Consider the following 15,445-nt stretch of genomic DNA (forward strand, 5'->3'; position numbering starts at 1 on the left):
TTGCGCTCATTGGTGCACAGCGGGGAATTGAACGCACGGCCCCAGTTAAATTTGCAAGCTTATACCACTACACTACTCTCGTAGCTATAAACAAAAGTGAATAAACACACTAGGAAAATAAAGTACTTAATCTAAAGTAACAAGTTCAATCTAATAAAGGGAAATAAAACCTTCAAGAAAGTTTAAAGTGAATTGAATTTGTTACCGCTCTGTTACCTTCTCGCCTTAGAAAACATAGGTTTGACATTAAACTGGAGCGTGTCCAGCCGATTATGTGAAATTGCTTGATTGAATACAAAGGAATGGACCATTTTATTTCGATCACAATAAATTGTTACCTTATGATCGTGTTCAAATGAATTGTTTGCAAATTCTTTGAGCTTTATTTTTAAGAAAAGCTTTTATTATATTAAGTTTATATCATGTGTTCAATCTCAATACATTTCTGCCTCTGTTTAATTATTATTTTAATCAAATGCAGGTGATTCGTATTCTGTGTCTGGTCAATTCAAACAATAATTGTTTCTACTAAGTGTCAGAGGCGGTCTAATAATAATTGTGCAGATTAATAAATTGGTTCACAGCCAGTAATATTACCACGTAACTTCCAATAGTGGTAGCAATATCAATATTATGAGTACGTCCAGGCTTTTGCGGATGACGTCGTTTTGATAGCGGAAGGAGAGACCGGTAGTGAGATCCAGCAGAACCTCAACCTAACATTGAACCGGATACATAGATGGGGTATCCTAAACAAACTGAAGTTTGCGCCACACAAGACCAAAGCCATGGTGGTGACGCGCAAACTGAAGTATGATACCCCACGGCTAAATATGAATAATGTACCGATACAGATGGATAACCACATTCGAATTCTCGGAGTTGATGTGGATGCTAGACTCACATTTAACAGACATGTGGAGAGGGTATGCCGGAAGGCAATCCAGATATATAAGCAGCTGGCCAAAGCCGCGAAGATCGAATGGGGACTAAACCAGCAAGTTATCGCGACCGCGTACACTGCCGTTATTGAACCAATCGTAATGTATGCGGCCGCGGTGTGGGCTCCCGCGACAAATAAAATCTGTGTACGCAGAAAACTAAATCATCTTCAAAGGGGCTTTGCCCAAAAAGTAGCAAAAACTTATAGGACGACATCATTACACGCAGCAACCCTACTGGCCGGGATACTTCCACTAGACCTCCGTATTCAAGAAGCCGCTGCCTTTTACGAGATAAGAAGGGGGGTCAGCAAGGAAATACTGGAGGGCGAAGAATTAGACAGGAGAGTGAAATACGTAGATCTCCCACACCCGGCGAAACAAACAAAACTGGACTACAAGATGCTCACCAATCCGGAAGAAATCGAGGTACACGGCGGCACACAAATCTATACGGACGGCAGCAAAACAAGTATAGGAGTGGGTGCCGCTTGGACGGAATGGAAAGATGGAATGGAAATAAATAGCAAGATGATTAAGATGGCGCCCCACTGCACAGTTTTTCAAGCTGAATTGACGGCACTACGAAACGCGACTAGCCACATAAATAAAAATAAGCGTGATGCTAAAATATACAGTGATTCTAGGTCAGCATTAGATGCTATTGTGAGTGGACGATCTTTCGATCCCCAGGTAGCCGAGATCCGCCGGAGCCTGGAAGAGTGCCGCAAAGAGGAACTCATATAAGCCTCTTCTGGGTAAAGGCGCACGTTGGTACGCCAGGGAACGAGAGGGCGGACACGTTAGCAAAAGAAGCGGCGGAAAGACTAAGGTCAAAACCTGAATACGCCGCATACCCCCTGTCATATGTAAAACATCAGATAAGGCAAAAGACTCTAGATGTATGGAATGAACGCTACCTGGGGGGTGAAACAGCTGGAACTACAAAATTATTTATCGCAAATGTTAGAACTGCGTACAAATTAATAAAAGAGAAGCGTTTCACACCCCAGATGGCGCAAATTCTTACAGGGCACGGAGCCTTTGCACATTACCTTCATAAGTTTAAAATTAGGACAAGCCCAGCATGTGACTGCGGCGATGAAGAACAAACAGTAGAACATGTGCTCCTACATTGCCCTATATTCGAATCGTCCAGGCACGACCTGGAGCAACAAATGCAGATGACTGTAGACCGTAACGGCCTACAGGACATGTTAATAAAGCACAGATCGTGCCTGGAACGTTTCTGCCATAAAATTGTGGAATATATAAAGGCGGCAAACAAAACCCCAAGAACGGGTCTCGCGAGAAATTGCGTCCCGGCTCGCCCATGAATATTGTAAACAAAAATATTACAGATGTAGCCGGGGCGTCTTTCGCGAGACGTGTGATGTGCAAAGGTCCCTGGACACAATGGCAGGGGAGTAGAAAAGTGATATATTAAAAAAAAAAAAAAAAAAAACAAAATTTGAACACACAACCACACCCACTAAGTACTAAGCACCCAGTAAGACATAAAGGTAAATTTCTCTAGACTTGCATTACCTGTTTGGTTAAAGCGATGATGAAGAGAATGTAGACGTTTAGCAGCAGACCAATAGCGGAGATGACGGTGACGGCTACGCTAAGCACGAGCTCTATAGCAGCTTCTTCACGTACGTCCGTCCCGTTCATCCCTGAGGCTACAGCCTATATGCCCTTTCACGCTATCATGGCATCACCATGGCTATCTTACTGCTGCTGCTGCGTTCCACCGCATTTCGATTGCCTGAAAAATCAAAATATGGTATCACAAAAATTGATTTAGGTTATTTCAAACATAGTTTTATCTATATATATATATATAATTCTCGTGTCACAATGTGCATTGCCATACTACTCAGAAACGGCTCGACCAATTCTTATGAAATTTTGTATGCATATTCAGTAAGTCTGAGAATCGGCTATTATCTATCTTTCAACCCCTTAAGTGATAATAGGTGTCCACCCAAAAAAAAAAATATTTTTATTGTACTAAAAAAATGTTTCTAACGGTGCGTACAGACTATATAACATAACATGTTATACAACATTTTATACAACATGTTTCAGCTAGTTTTTCTATATAAAGAAGTGACACTAAGAAACCAACAAAATGCATAAAAAAGTATCGTAGAAATGTTTGAAAAAAATCGTTATAATATAAGCAATATATATAATTCTCCATATGAACTAGCTTTTCTCGCAAGTGCGCATGTGTAGCACGTTCGTGGATTTCGTGTATTTTGGCAAGATTTTTTTGCTACTACTAATTATCAGTCAATTTATTTAGAACAATAATGAATTATGCACGCAAACCTTCCTATCTTTGGAACCTCACTATCTATTAGAAGCCGTGCATAAATCCGTTTAGTAATTTTGAGTTAATCGCGTTCTGACAGTAGGAGTTCATTCTTTAATATTGTGGTTGAACGCGTGCGTTTATAGCATTTAAAGTACATTTTTAATTAACATAATATACATTGACGTGTTACCTACAACAAAGCGCCACTGTTTGCTGGAAGAAAATTGTTTATCACAAATAACAACGTAAAGGTCTGTCATCTAATGCACTTCAATACGATTCATCTGGGATTTCTCGAACACAAAGAAAAATATCTATTGATTATTGAATAGAGTTGTTACTTACTGATAAATAAACATTATTGAATGTATACTAAGTTCATACATATTGTAAAGCCTGGAAGGTCGTATTTTATACTAGAATTTGCGTAAGTAAAATAACATCTAAACAATATAATGTAACTATGTATTGTATATGGAGAAGTGTTGGCCAAGTGGCTTCAGCGTGCTACTCTCATCCCTGAGGTCGTAGGTTCGATCCCCGGCTGTGCACCAATGGACTTTATTTCTATGTGCGCATTTAACATTCGCTCGAACGGTGAAGGAAAACATCGTGAGAAAACCGGCTTGCCTTAGACCCAAAAAGTCGACGGCGTGTGTCAGGCACTATAGGCTGATTACCTACTTGCCTATTAGTTGACAAATGATCATGAAACAGATACATAAATCTAAGGCCCAGATCTAAAAAGGTTGTACTGCCACTGATTTATTTTATATATTGTATATTCCTGTGTCTAGGTAGGTACTTACCATTCACTCTTTAATCACATATTTAATAAAAAAAGTGGCATTTTAGTGTTTAAGTTAACGATTAGATACGCTTTCCGGATATCAAATGCTGATAGGCAATGAAAAAAGTAAATTATTTGCGTTTATATTCAAATGTTTATCATCAAACCAAGACAATATACCTATATATAATTAGTAGCTTGTGTTAAGCTAAATTCGACGCTTTGCAATAATTCATATACGAGTATATTAGTTATAGACCACAAGCCCATGAACAAAAAATACCTGTGAAATGACCCAACCTGAATTACGCTTAGAAGGCTGTTACTATATCTGAAAATAGCTCTGAGCACTATGCCGTCATTTCTGAGCGGTACATGTGAGTACGTGAGTGAATGGACTTTCTCGTGTACAATGGGGGAATTTCGACTAATTATTAATGTACGGCTTTGTTATAAGTGTATAGATGATTAAAAATAAATGTCGAAAAACCTAGTGCCGTACAAAAGTGATGGTGCCGGAAGTCGGTTTTATTATTATTTTTATTATTATTGTTATTTTATATGTAACAAATATAAATAAACAAAAAAAACCAGATGCCGTACATTTTACTCCAGATTATTCTTTACAGCTGATAAAAACTTCGACGACGTTTGAGGTGTCCCTTAAGGTCATTAATAACTGTACATATCTGAGTATACTACCATAAGGCTGTAAAGTATATTTACAGCCTTATCGTACCAGCAGAGAGAGGTAAAGGAAAAATATTTTTAACAAAAATATATATAATACAGGGCGTCCCAAAGTTATGAGACACAAAGGGAAAGTACCTTAAATATCGCAGATAGGGTATTTTACTAAAAGAAGACTTTATGTTATTTATAAAAGTTAGTAATTCTGCATTCAAAGATTTTTTAAAAACTACTTGCCTCGTCTGGAAATCGAACCGGCTTAAATTAAATCAAATCAAATCAAAATACGTTTATTCAATTTAGATGCTTCTTAGAGCATGCTTATGAATGTCAACAACGTTTACAAAATTCACGAAAGAGCAGGACTACGCCATCCGTTCGCAAAACTACCAGGAGGCCTTGTTCTGAGAAGAACGGGCAAGAAACTCAGCAAGTTTTGCCCTCCCTTTACATTACAATTATTCAAATGAAAATGTCATAAACCACAACGTCATTAAAGTTACATAAGTAAAAAAAAATAAAAATCTGTTCTGTGATTTACCACATTCACCATTACACACATATTCATACATAATTAGAACTATTGCCAAGCATTTTTATCTTCCAGGTAGTCATTGACTGTGTAGTAACCTTTACACATTAAGGTTTTTTTGATATGGGTTTTGAATCTGTTTAAAGGCAGTTCCAATATTTCACTAGGAATCATGTTATAGCAGCGTATACTTAGGCCCATAAATGAAGTATTTATTTTCTGCAACCTGTAAGACGGCTGGAAAAGTTTTCCCTTATTTCTTGTATTCCTATTGTGAATGTCGCTGTTCTTTAAAAGAGAACTAATATTACTACGCACAAAAATGATACAGTTGTAAATATATTGGGAAGGTACCGTCAAAATATCGATTTTCTTGAACAAATTTCTAAGTGAAGTGCCTGGTTTCAAGCAATAAATTGACCTAATAGCACGTTTTTGCAAGATAAAAATAGATTGTATATCTGCTGCTTTGCCCCATAAAAGAATTCCATACGACATAACGCTGTGAAAGTAACTAAAATATACTATTCTGGCAGTTTCCTCGTCTGTGAGTTGCCTAATTTTCCTAATAGCGTATGCCGCAGAACTAAGCTTGTCAGAAAGTTTAGTGATATGCTGACTCCATTGAAGTTTTTGGTCTATTGTAATGCCCAGAAATACCGTAGAATCAACTAAATTTAGTTTTTCATTGTTCAATTTAAGCTCTATAGTTGTAGTTTTAACATTAGGTAAAGTAAATCTTATGCATTTTGTTTTTGTGGCATTTAATTGTAAATTATTTGCAGAAAACCAGCACACTATTTCAGAAAGTGCATTGTTCACATCGTCAAAATTTGTCTTATATCTATTTACTTTAAAAATCAAGGACGTGTCATCAGCAAACAATACAATATCACATAATGGCTTTGCATAAGAAGGCAAATCGTTAATATATATAAGAAATAAAAATGGTCCCAATATTGATCCTTGCGGGACTCCCATTTTAATGTGTGATCCCGAAGATTTAGTTCCATTTATATCAACTTTATGAGTTCGACAACTTAGGTAAGAGGTTATTAAGTTAAGAGCTACATTTTTTATACCATAGTGGTCAAGTTTGCAAAGCAGAGTCTCATGATCAACACAATCAAACGCCTTGGACAAATCGCAGAAAACTCCCAGTACATTTTGAGTTTTCTCCCATGCATCAAATATATGTCGTAACAGAGCTATTCCAGCATCGGTAGTGGAGCGACCTTTAGTAAAACCGTATTGTGCGTTGTGTAGAAGACTGTTTGTATTAAAGAATGTAATTAATTGTTCTAGTATAATTTTTTCAAAAACTTTACTTAAAGTTGGCAATATTGAGATGGGTCTAAAATTAGTAGGTTCTGTCCTGCATCCAGATTTAAATAAAGGTATTATTTTACTATGCTTCCTTAAATCTGGGAAACTTCCTTCATCAATACAATTGTTAAAAATATACGCAAGATCTGGGGCAATAATATCTATAATGTCCTTAATAATACGTACAGAAACATCCCACAAGTCTCCAGAATGTTTTAATTTTAAAGATTTAAAAGTTTTAACTACATCACCAGTGCTAACGTGCTTAAACTGAAAATTTATTTTGCATTCCGGTACGTGACTTTTAAGAAAACTAATAGCCTTTTTGGGAGAGGAATTCAGAGAAGATGAAGTAATTACAGGTATGTTTGAAAAGAAATCTTCAAAAATATCAGCAATCTCTGAGCTTTCAACAATAATCTTATCATCTACCTTTAAAAAGAATGAATTATTACGGGATTTAAGGTTTCCTGTTTCTCGATTTATAACATTCCAAGTAGTTTTGATTTTATTACTTGAATTCTTAATTTTCTCACGTATATGCAATGCTTTTGTATATTTGCAAACTTTTCTAAAAGTTTTGGAATAATTTCTGACATATTCCATAAACACTGCATTGTGATTATATTTTCTTAATGTATATAATTCATAAAGCCTATTCCTACTCTTAAAAATACCACTCGTGGCCCAGTCATCAAACTTGATTTTTTTGTTGCACTTTACAGTCTTTAATGGGTAAATACTATCAAACTCATTTTGAATAACATTAAACAATCTTTTGTATTGACTCTCCGAATTATTTAGAACAGAGTAATCTATTGTACAAACCTTAGAATTAATATTTTGCCTAAAACTTTCGATGCGACTTTTTGTGATGGGGCGATACTTAACGCTTCATCAAATATTTTGTCAGAGAAGCCAACTATCAGACCACAATGGTCAGAAGTAAGGTTTGTTATTACTGATTTAGAAATAGGTTTGTCACTCGAAAATATGTTATCTAAACAAGTTGCTGAATGGGAGGTGATTCTTGTTGGTTCAGAGAATTGGTTTACTAAATTGAAGCATTTAAACATTGAAATAAATCTAGTGCTTACTGAAGTACTTTCAAGTATGTTTATGTTAAAATCTCCGCAAATAATGAGACTTTCGTTTTCTAGTCAGTCTTTTAAGTACATCTTCCATTACTGACTCGAAATTGTAATAATCTCCGGAAGGGGGCCGGTACACGCATACTATAACATAGTTTGGAGAACTATGTTATAGTATGCGTGTACCGGCCACAAGTTCATTCAATCAAGTCAAGTTCTACACAAGATAATTCAATAACACATTCAATTAATAGACTTACAATATCCTTACGATCTTTCGATAGATTCACGCTGTTCCTTTCTTTTAAAATACTATGTTACTTAAGAAGAGTTATTAGTTTTTGGCCATTCTTTCGATTGGCATCATAAAAGTAGGGGTGTTTTTTTTTACATTTAAGTCAGTTCGATTCCCAGACGAGGCAAGTAATTTTAAAAAAATCTTTGAATGCAGAATTAATAACTTTTAAAAATAACATAAAGTCTTCTTTTAGTAAAATACCCTATCTACGATATTTAAGGTACTTTCCCTTCATTTCCCATAACTTTGGGACGCCCTATATTGGTAGGCGGTGGTAGCGGACTATCGAAAGTGTACGGCATTTATCTTTTATTGAAGATTGTCTTAAGTATTAATAACCTGTGTTATTGCCGTACAGATAAAAGTCACCGGAAAATGACTCTTTTCTGAGAAAAGTAATTTACCCCATACACCTATGTGTTCCACAAAAAATGTACGGCATGCTGGAAAATGTTATCTATTTGTGAAGTACTCTCAATATCATTTAATTTTATCTTGATTCATATCATCATCACCTATATGCTAATCAGACATATGTTGCGACCCTTGGCTTTCGACCGCTCCGCTGGGAATATGTACGGCGTTTACGGGTAAAGTATCTGTATATGTGTCCAAAAGGAATCACACAAATGCCGTACAGTAATAAATGACCTATATTGCTTCTGCAACTGTCGTCGAATTAAAAATTTGCACCGACTTCCGGCACCATCACTTTTGTACGGCACTAGGTTTTTCGACATTTATTTTTAATCATCTATACACTTATAACAAAGCCGTACATTAATAATTAGTCGAAATTCCCCCATTGTACCTGAGAAAGTCCATTCACTCACGTACTCACATGTACCGCTCAGAAATGACGGCATAGTGCTCAGAGCTATTTTCAGATATAGTAACAGCCTTCTAAGCGTAATTCACGTTGGGTCATTTCACAGGTATTTTTTGTTCATGGGCTTGTGGTCTATTATGAAAAGCGATTTCTCTCCCAATACATAATTTTCAAAATATCTCATTTATCATATTTAAAATACTTTAAGATTATTATTAATTTAAGCTGTTGTGTTAAGTAATTGCGCTGATAAATTATGATAAATAGTTTAATTCATGTAGGTAGTTCAAATAACACCAATTAAATTATTATTAATAAATTGTTACCAGGTGTATAAAATTTTTATAATTAATAGCGAATTTTATCCGTGTATTAAATATATTTTTAACCGGAAATATGAGAGAATATTTGACAATCATGGATCCTCAATTGCAGCACCATGTACTATCGTAACCTATATAGTTCAATTAGACTAGAGTAATTAGGTCAATTAATTTGCATTTGTAATTTATTTCCAATTCTAGCAAAGGACTATCAAACGCCTGTGCCTTTATCTGTGTTGTATTATTACCTTAAAGGTAAAACATATACTCGCGTAAATAAAAGAAAATTATTATTCTTAAATAATACAATATATAGAAACTGTAACGGTGTCCACAATCTTTGTAAGACTCGCATTAAATTATCTCTAATATTAGATATTGTTGTAATATTTAAATTTCGCGCCTTTTGGTCCATAGACTTAAGTTGTCTTTTATGTCAAGTGTTGCTCGTTTGTCTTTGCCCTACTCTCTACTCTGTGAACATTACTGATATATTGTTTTTAATACAGTTGCTCAAAAAGTGGCGTATTGCAGGGACGTATAGCGTTCGGGATGTGGGCTATTACACACTCGTGCTTTTTCTTTACCATTTCCGAACTCGTGCGTTCTCTTTCCCAACTGTCAAAATAATGTCTATTAAAAAGAAAAAACCAACCACGAAGTTTTTACTAAAAAAAATCATAGAAGTGTGTATGATTCATGCATATATTTCTTTAAAGAAGCTACTAATTTGTTTCAATATCAGATTTAATGATTTAATTCAATGAGTTAGGTTGGGTTTCATTTCATTTCATCTGTTTAAATTTTGAAAATGAAATTTATTATTTCATATCAATAAAAAAATTCTACTGAAGATTTGGCTGTATGGGCATAGTTCCCTTTGCCTACCCAGAATGGGTGAAAACAAAAAAAAATAACTCTGATTATATTATTTTACGGTTGGCGCCATTTTCCAAAATTGTTCTTGCGAGTTTAGTTGTTTGTTGCACAAAATGAGTAATTTCGACGATATTTTATTTGAATTAACACCACCGGAACTCAGTATAATTGCACAAAATGCTTCGGAGAACATTTTACCGGAAAAGTCAAAAAGTCGCTACATTTCTACATACGACGAATTTATTACGTGGAGAGAAGAGAAAAAAAGCAAATAGTTTCTTCGCGACTGTATTAAAAATAGTCGTTCAGTACACGTGCGGAACCATCATTGCAACTTGTTCCGACTGTCAACTCTCACCTTCGGCTGCGCCTCGGCTCGGGTAGACATTTGTCGGAACTCTTTGCAATGACAAGCTTTCCGCACTCGTAATGAAATATACTATTTTCAAACTAAATAAAGTCTTAGGTATTTTCCACATATAAAACAACTTGTTTCTATTAAATCTTAACAAATATACAATTGTATATTTATGTTATATTATGAGTTAATAGTAAAATACGCAATAGTCTATTATATGTATAAAACTTATTGAGCATTAGTAATTATACAACATATTTTTTTTTAATTTTCACAGTTATCGCATATGTATTTTAAATAAATGTTGTCATTATAACGTTTTTTATTTTTATTTTAAGCAAATGAAACGTTTTATCATGTCCAAATACTGAAAATACGTCGAAAGCAATTTTATATTTGTCATTATTAATCCAAGTCGAGCGCTCTCAGAGATTCCGACTCAAATGCAACTTCCATGTTTGAGAGGTAAAAGAGGATTTTTACAATCAGAGGGATTTACGTTTGATTTAATAAAGCGGTAGCACTCTACGTGATTTGCTTCTACTGTAAGTACACGTGATAGATAAACAAGCAAAAGTTTTACCAGCCTTATTCTTGATAAAGGACGAGACTGAATGTAAGTTGTAGTGCAAACATTTATAGAACAATTGAATATCTTAGACGAAACAGTTAGAATTCAAAAATGATTTTAAAAAGTGCACGGAGATTTCTTGGCGATGCTTTTGTTAATAAGGACCCTTCGAGTTAGGGATGGTAACATACGCACCGCAAATATGCCGCAAGTATAAAGCGATATGATTAAGAAAACTTCTTTTAGAAGTTTTTTTAAAAGTTATACTTCATTCTCCTTATTCTACGTTTGTAGAAAAAAACGACACTAACAATAGAAAAAATGTATTTCATACATTGAAAGTTTTATTATAGCGCATTATCTAGATAAATAAAGTTTATTTAAATATCACAAAAAATATTTCTACATAATTAAAGAAATGGACATTTTTTATTTTAAAATGTTGTCTATGCTAACTTCAGGGTGTCGGTTTATTGTGACGGTGTGCACGCGCATCGTAAAAATTTACCCTCATAATTTTTCCCTAACGCGCCAAAAGAAGAATAACTTCAAAAATTACACCCCGTTACCCCTAATGGGCGAGCATTTTCATGAATCGTTTTAATAAGTAGGAAAGGCATTTGGACGACAAAAGCTGATTTGACATGACCGTTATCTTGCAATGTTTTTCTTCACCGTTTGAGCATGCTAATTTATGAGATTTTCACAACTCAGCATACTGCAGGCAGGGATACTAGGATATTTTTGCCCTATTCATTATTTATACATTGTAGCTCATTATTATTATTTATTTATTTTTTATCAGTGAAACTTTTGTGGATATATCCAATGTGTTTATATTTATGTTTTTTTTTACTTTTTTATTGTACAGAGACGAATCTGTTTTGTTTCCCAAATAAATAAATTAATTAGTGGGAGTCACATTTTTGTATTTTATGAGGAAAACCTTGTATAATTGGTAACATTAATTATTATATAACCTTATCTTAAAATAGAGTTATCCATTTACTTTTAATGCGCCTTTTGTTTTATAATTAACATTAATTAATTCTTGAAAGGCCGGCAACGCACTTGCGAGCCTTCTGGCAATGTGAGTGTTCATGGGCGGCGGAATCACTTAACAGCTAAGCCTCCTGCCCGTTTGCCTCTTATAACATAAGAAAAAAACATCTACTATACTATGTGGGCTCTAGCATGGTGCGGGTGATGATGCCTAATTTTTCTTTCAATTTGATTTTATTTGTAGACTAGAACATTATGGTGCATGAAATATAATCTGCATCAAGGATTGTTTTTATCATCGATTTTTTACATTTTTATTATTTACTTAAGTATTGCACAATTAAACCTATTTCATATAAGTTTAAATTTGCATTCTTTGTTTTGTTTCTCATTTCTCAACAGGGTAGCCTACACAGGGTACAGCCTTGCGATTCTGTAACTCACTTTTCGAACTCACACAGCGGTTGAAGCAGTCATTTTATAATTTGGCATTCTGATAAGGAGCTTGTAGTTTATTGTTTATAAGAATGCCAAATGGTAAAATGACTGCTTTACGACTGATTTCAGCGCGACCGCCGCTGCGAAAACCGCTGTGTGAGTTCGAAAAGTGAGTTACAGAATCGCAAGGCAGCTAGTATGTTATAAATGAGGTACAGCTGAAATACTAAGTTATAATTTCTAAATCGCGGCAACTTTCAAGAGTGAAACGAAAAAATTTAGCAACTTTCAACCGCACCATGCTACAGCGCGCAACTAAAGTTCTAAAAATGAATTTTTTATTAATATAATTTAAAATTACGTCTGTCATACGTATACTCATTCTTATTTTAAAAAATCAATTGTTTTGTGATCGCGTAATCTTAACGTATTCTCGTAGCTCATTTCCTTGTTATTTGTAATATGTATTAAATAAAGGGCATATAAAAAGATAGCTTGTTTACATAGCATCGTTAAAATAATGGAAGAATGGAATGAAAATGACGTGGGCTTTGGTCGTTTAGCTTCAGGCTACAGCAAATTATGATAAAATAATTTTTGTAAATAGCATGAAATACCATGTAATACCATGAAAAACTGTCCCATAAGTTTTCAATTACACAGAATGTTTAATTAATAATTTATACGAAGAACTTTTCTGAAACTATTTGAATAACGAACGTCAAAACTTTAGACATTATTAAAAAAAAACAAAAGAATAATTTATAACATTCATTCCAATAAGTTTCTGTCACCAAGGAGATTCCATTGTTAATTTTTAACATAATAGTGAATATATCCGAACCAAGTCGAATTAGGGTCCTTCAAGAAAAGAGCGTATCAATTCTTAAAAGGCCGCCAACGCATTCGCGAGCTTTCTGGCATTGAGAGTGTCCATGGGCGGCGGTATCGCTTAACACCAGGTGAGCCCCTGACCGTTTGCCCCTGTTCTATAAAAAAAAAAGATTCCTATAACTGCTTGTATCTGTGGAAGTAGTTATATCGATTGAACCACAAATATTCAATCGATGGCAAGTACAAGGTAATTTGGTACCATTAATCTTGGCCTTGGATCGACAACATAAATAATTTATAGCCGATTGTAAGTAAAATTCAAGGCCTTGATTTTCCTTTACTATTTCCAAATCTTTGTGACTTCGAACATTTTTTTTAATTCATATCGATTTCTATATTGAAATTAGAAATCGCGATTCATCTTAAAAAATGTAACTTTGTCGAAACTCCGCTACGTGGAGTCTCGGACTGGGTTCGACTAAATCAAGTCCAATTTAACCCCAAGAAGACACAAGTTTGCGCGTTTCCGCTAATAAACACCATCACTATGTGGAACCAGCTGCCCACTGAAGTATATCCAAACCAATTCGACTAAGGATCCTTGAAGAAAAGACCGTACCAATTCTTAAAAGCTCGGCAACGCACTTGCTAGCCCTCTGACAAGTGTCTATCGCCGTATCACTTAACATCAGGTCAGCCCCCTGCGCGTTTGCCCCCTGACTGTGTGTGACAAGGAGAGTTTGGTTAGTTTTAAAGGACAGAAGTCCTATACAATTTCTCTTTAAGTCCCCGCCAGTCCATTACTGTGTTAACCATTATTGTTTCTATATACGCTATATCTTTCACCGCATAAAATACTAACCTCTGATTACGCCTCTAGAATAGTCTAACAAGGCATGTTTGAGGCATGTTATAGTTATGTTCTTTAACTAATAAATTACCTACAAACATGGCGGATGACAATATAAAACAAAAGACGAATGGCGCGTTTCGCTTCATTGTGACATCTAGCGTTAAAACGGATTGTGCCACGTGATTGGAATAGAGATCCGGTGGACAAATCACATTAAAACGACGCTATAGTTTTCGCCTTTGTTTTACAAAGCATGTGAGCCCTATTAATATATGTGATAATTCTATAGAGAGATCATGTTGTTAGAAAAGAAACGAGAAAAACATTTTATTTAGAAGCACATCGAACAAACTGCACTTTTATTACATTTCAAGAACATGTTGTCTCCTAATGGACGCAACAGATGGTTGAGACCATTAGGGCTTGATATTATTAGCTTTGTACACACAGTCTCAATAGCTCGTTCGTCTTGGCTTGGGTTATTTAATGAGTTTTATGTTGTTACAAAAAAACGTAACGTTAGATACGTAATAGTTTCAATACCTAATAATAAACGTATTTCATAAGGACAGGCAAATCTATTTATTGATAAGAATCAAATTATTGTAAAATTTAATCATTAGCGATTTTTTTTTAAACTAAATTTTCCACGAAATGAAGAAAATTCTAAATTCAAATAAATTCTAAAAGCAAATATTTGCTTATATAGTTATCAAATCATATTAAGAACTTTTACTTATAATTACATTCGCACACCGTTAATACTTCGTCGTTCACCGTTTCCGCAAAAACGAAGTAATGATCTATCCATAGATTATGCATAGGTAGATGTGCGCATTCAACAAATATAGCGACTTTGTTCGGACAGAGGAGGTTCTGAGTGGTATACATACATACACCGTATAATTAATTATTGTTAAACAACAACTATCAATACGCTTATGAATAAAATTAGAAGTTGATAGACCAATTATTAAAGCAGTATATTATTTTAATTTTTAATCATATAGCTAGCAATTACCAATCCCCCTAGCTATAGATAAAATTGTATATAAATATTATTAAAATCTTTCAACCCGAATAATTTCAATGGAAATTGTCAACTATGTTACAGAGGCATTAACTTTTCCAATAAATGTCAAAATTGACATGCTACAATTACACGCTTTTCACCCACTTAAATATTCTCGGAAAGTCCCAACAATTTTTCTTCCGAAAAAGGTCACGAATTCACTAAATAATAAAATTTTATGACGCTGAATTGCTTTGATCGATTTTAGTATTAAATCAAAAATTCTTTTACATACATAAGAAATTTTAAATACTACATTATATGCATGAAAAATCAGGTATTATAAACGAAA

The 15,445-nt window shown here is 34.5% G+C and overlaps 1 protein-coding gene across 1 annotated transcript in view; it reads right to left on the reverse strand.

Moving 5' to 3' along the window:
- LOC125048802 (olfactory receptor 1A2-like) overlaps window positions 1-15,445 on the reverse strand; it is an 81,715-nt gene that overhangs the window by 21,550 nt on the left and 44,720 nt on the right. Inside the window, exon 2 of the mRNA XM_047647709.1 lies at window positions 2,490-2,712. Within this exon, the coding sequence (XP_047503665.1) occupies window positions 2,490-2,618 (129 nt within the window). The 5' untranslated portion in view covers window positions 2,619-2,712. The remainder of the gene's footprint in view (window positions 1-2,489; window positions 2,713-15,445) is intronic.

This window comes from Pieris napi, chromosome 4 (genome assembly GCF_905475465.1).
Source record: "Pieris napi chromosome 4, ilPieNapi1.2, whole genome shotgun sequence".
Lineage (NCBI taxonomy): Eukaryota > Metazoa > Arthropoda > Insecta > Lepidoptera > Pieridae > Pieris > Pieris napi.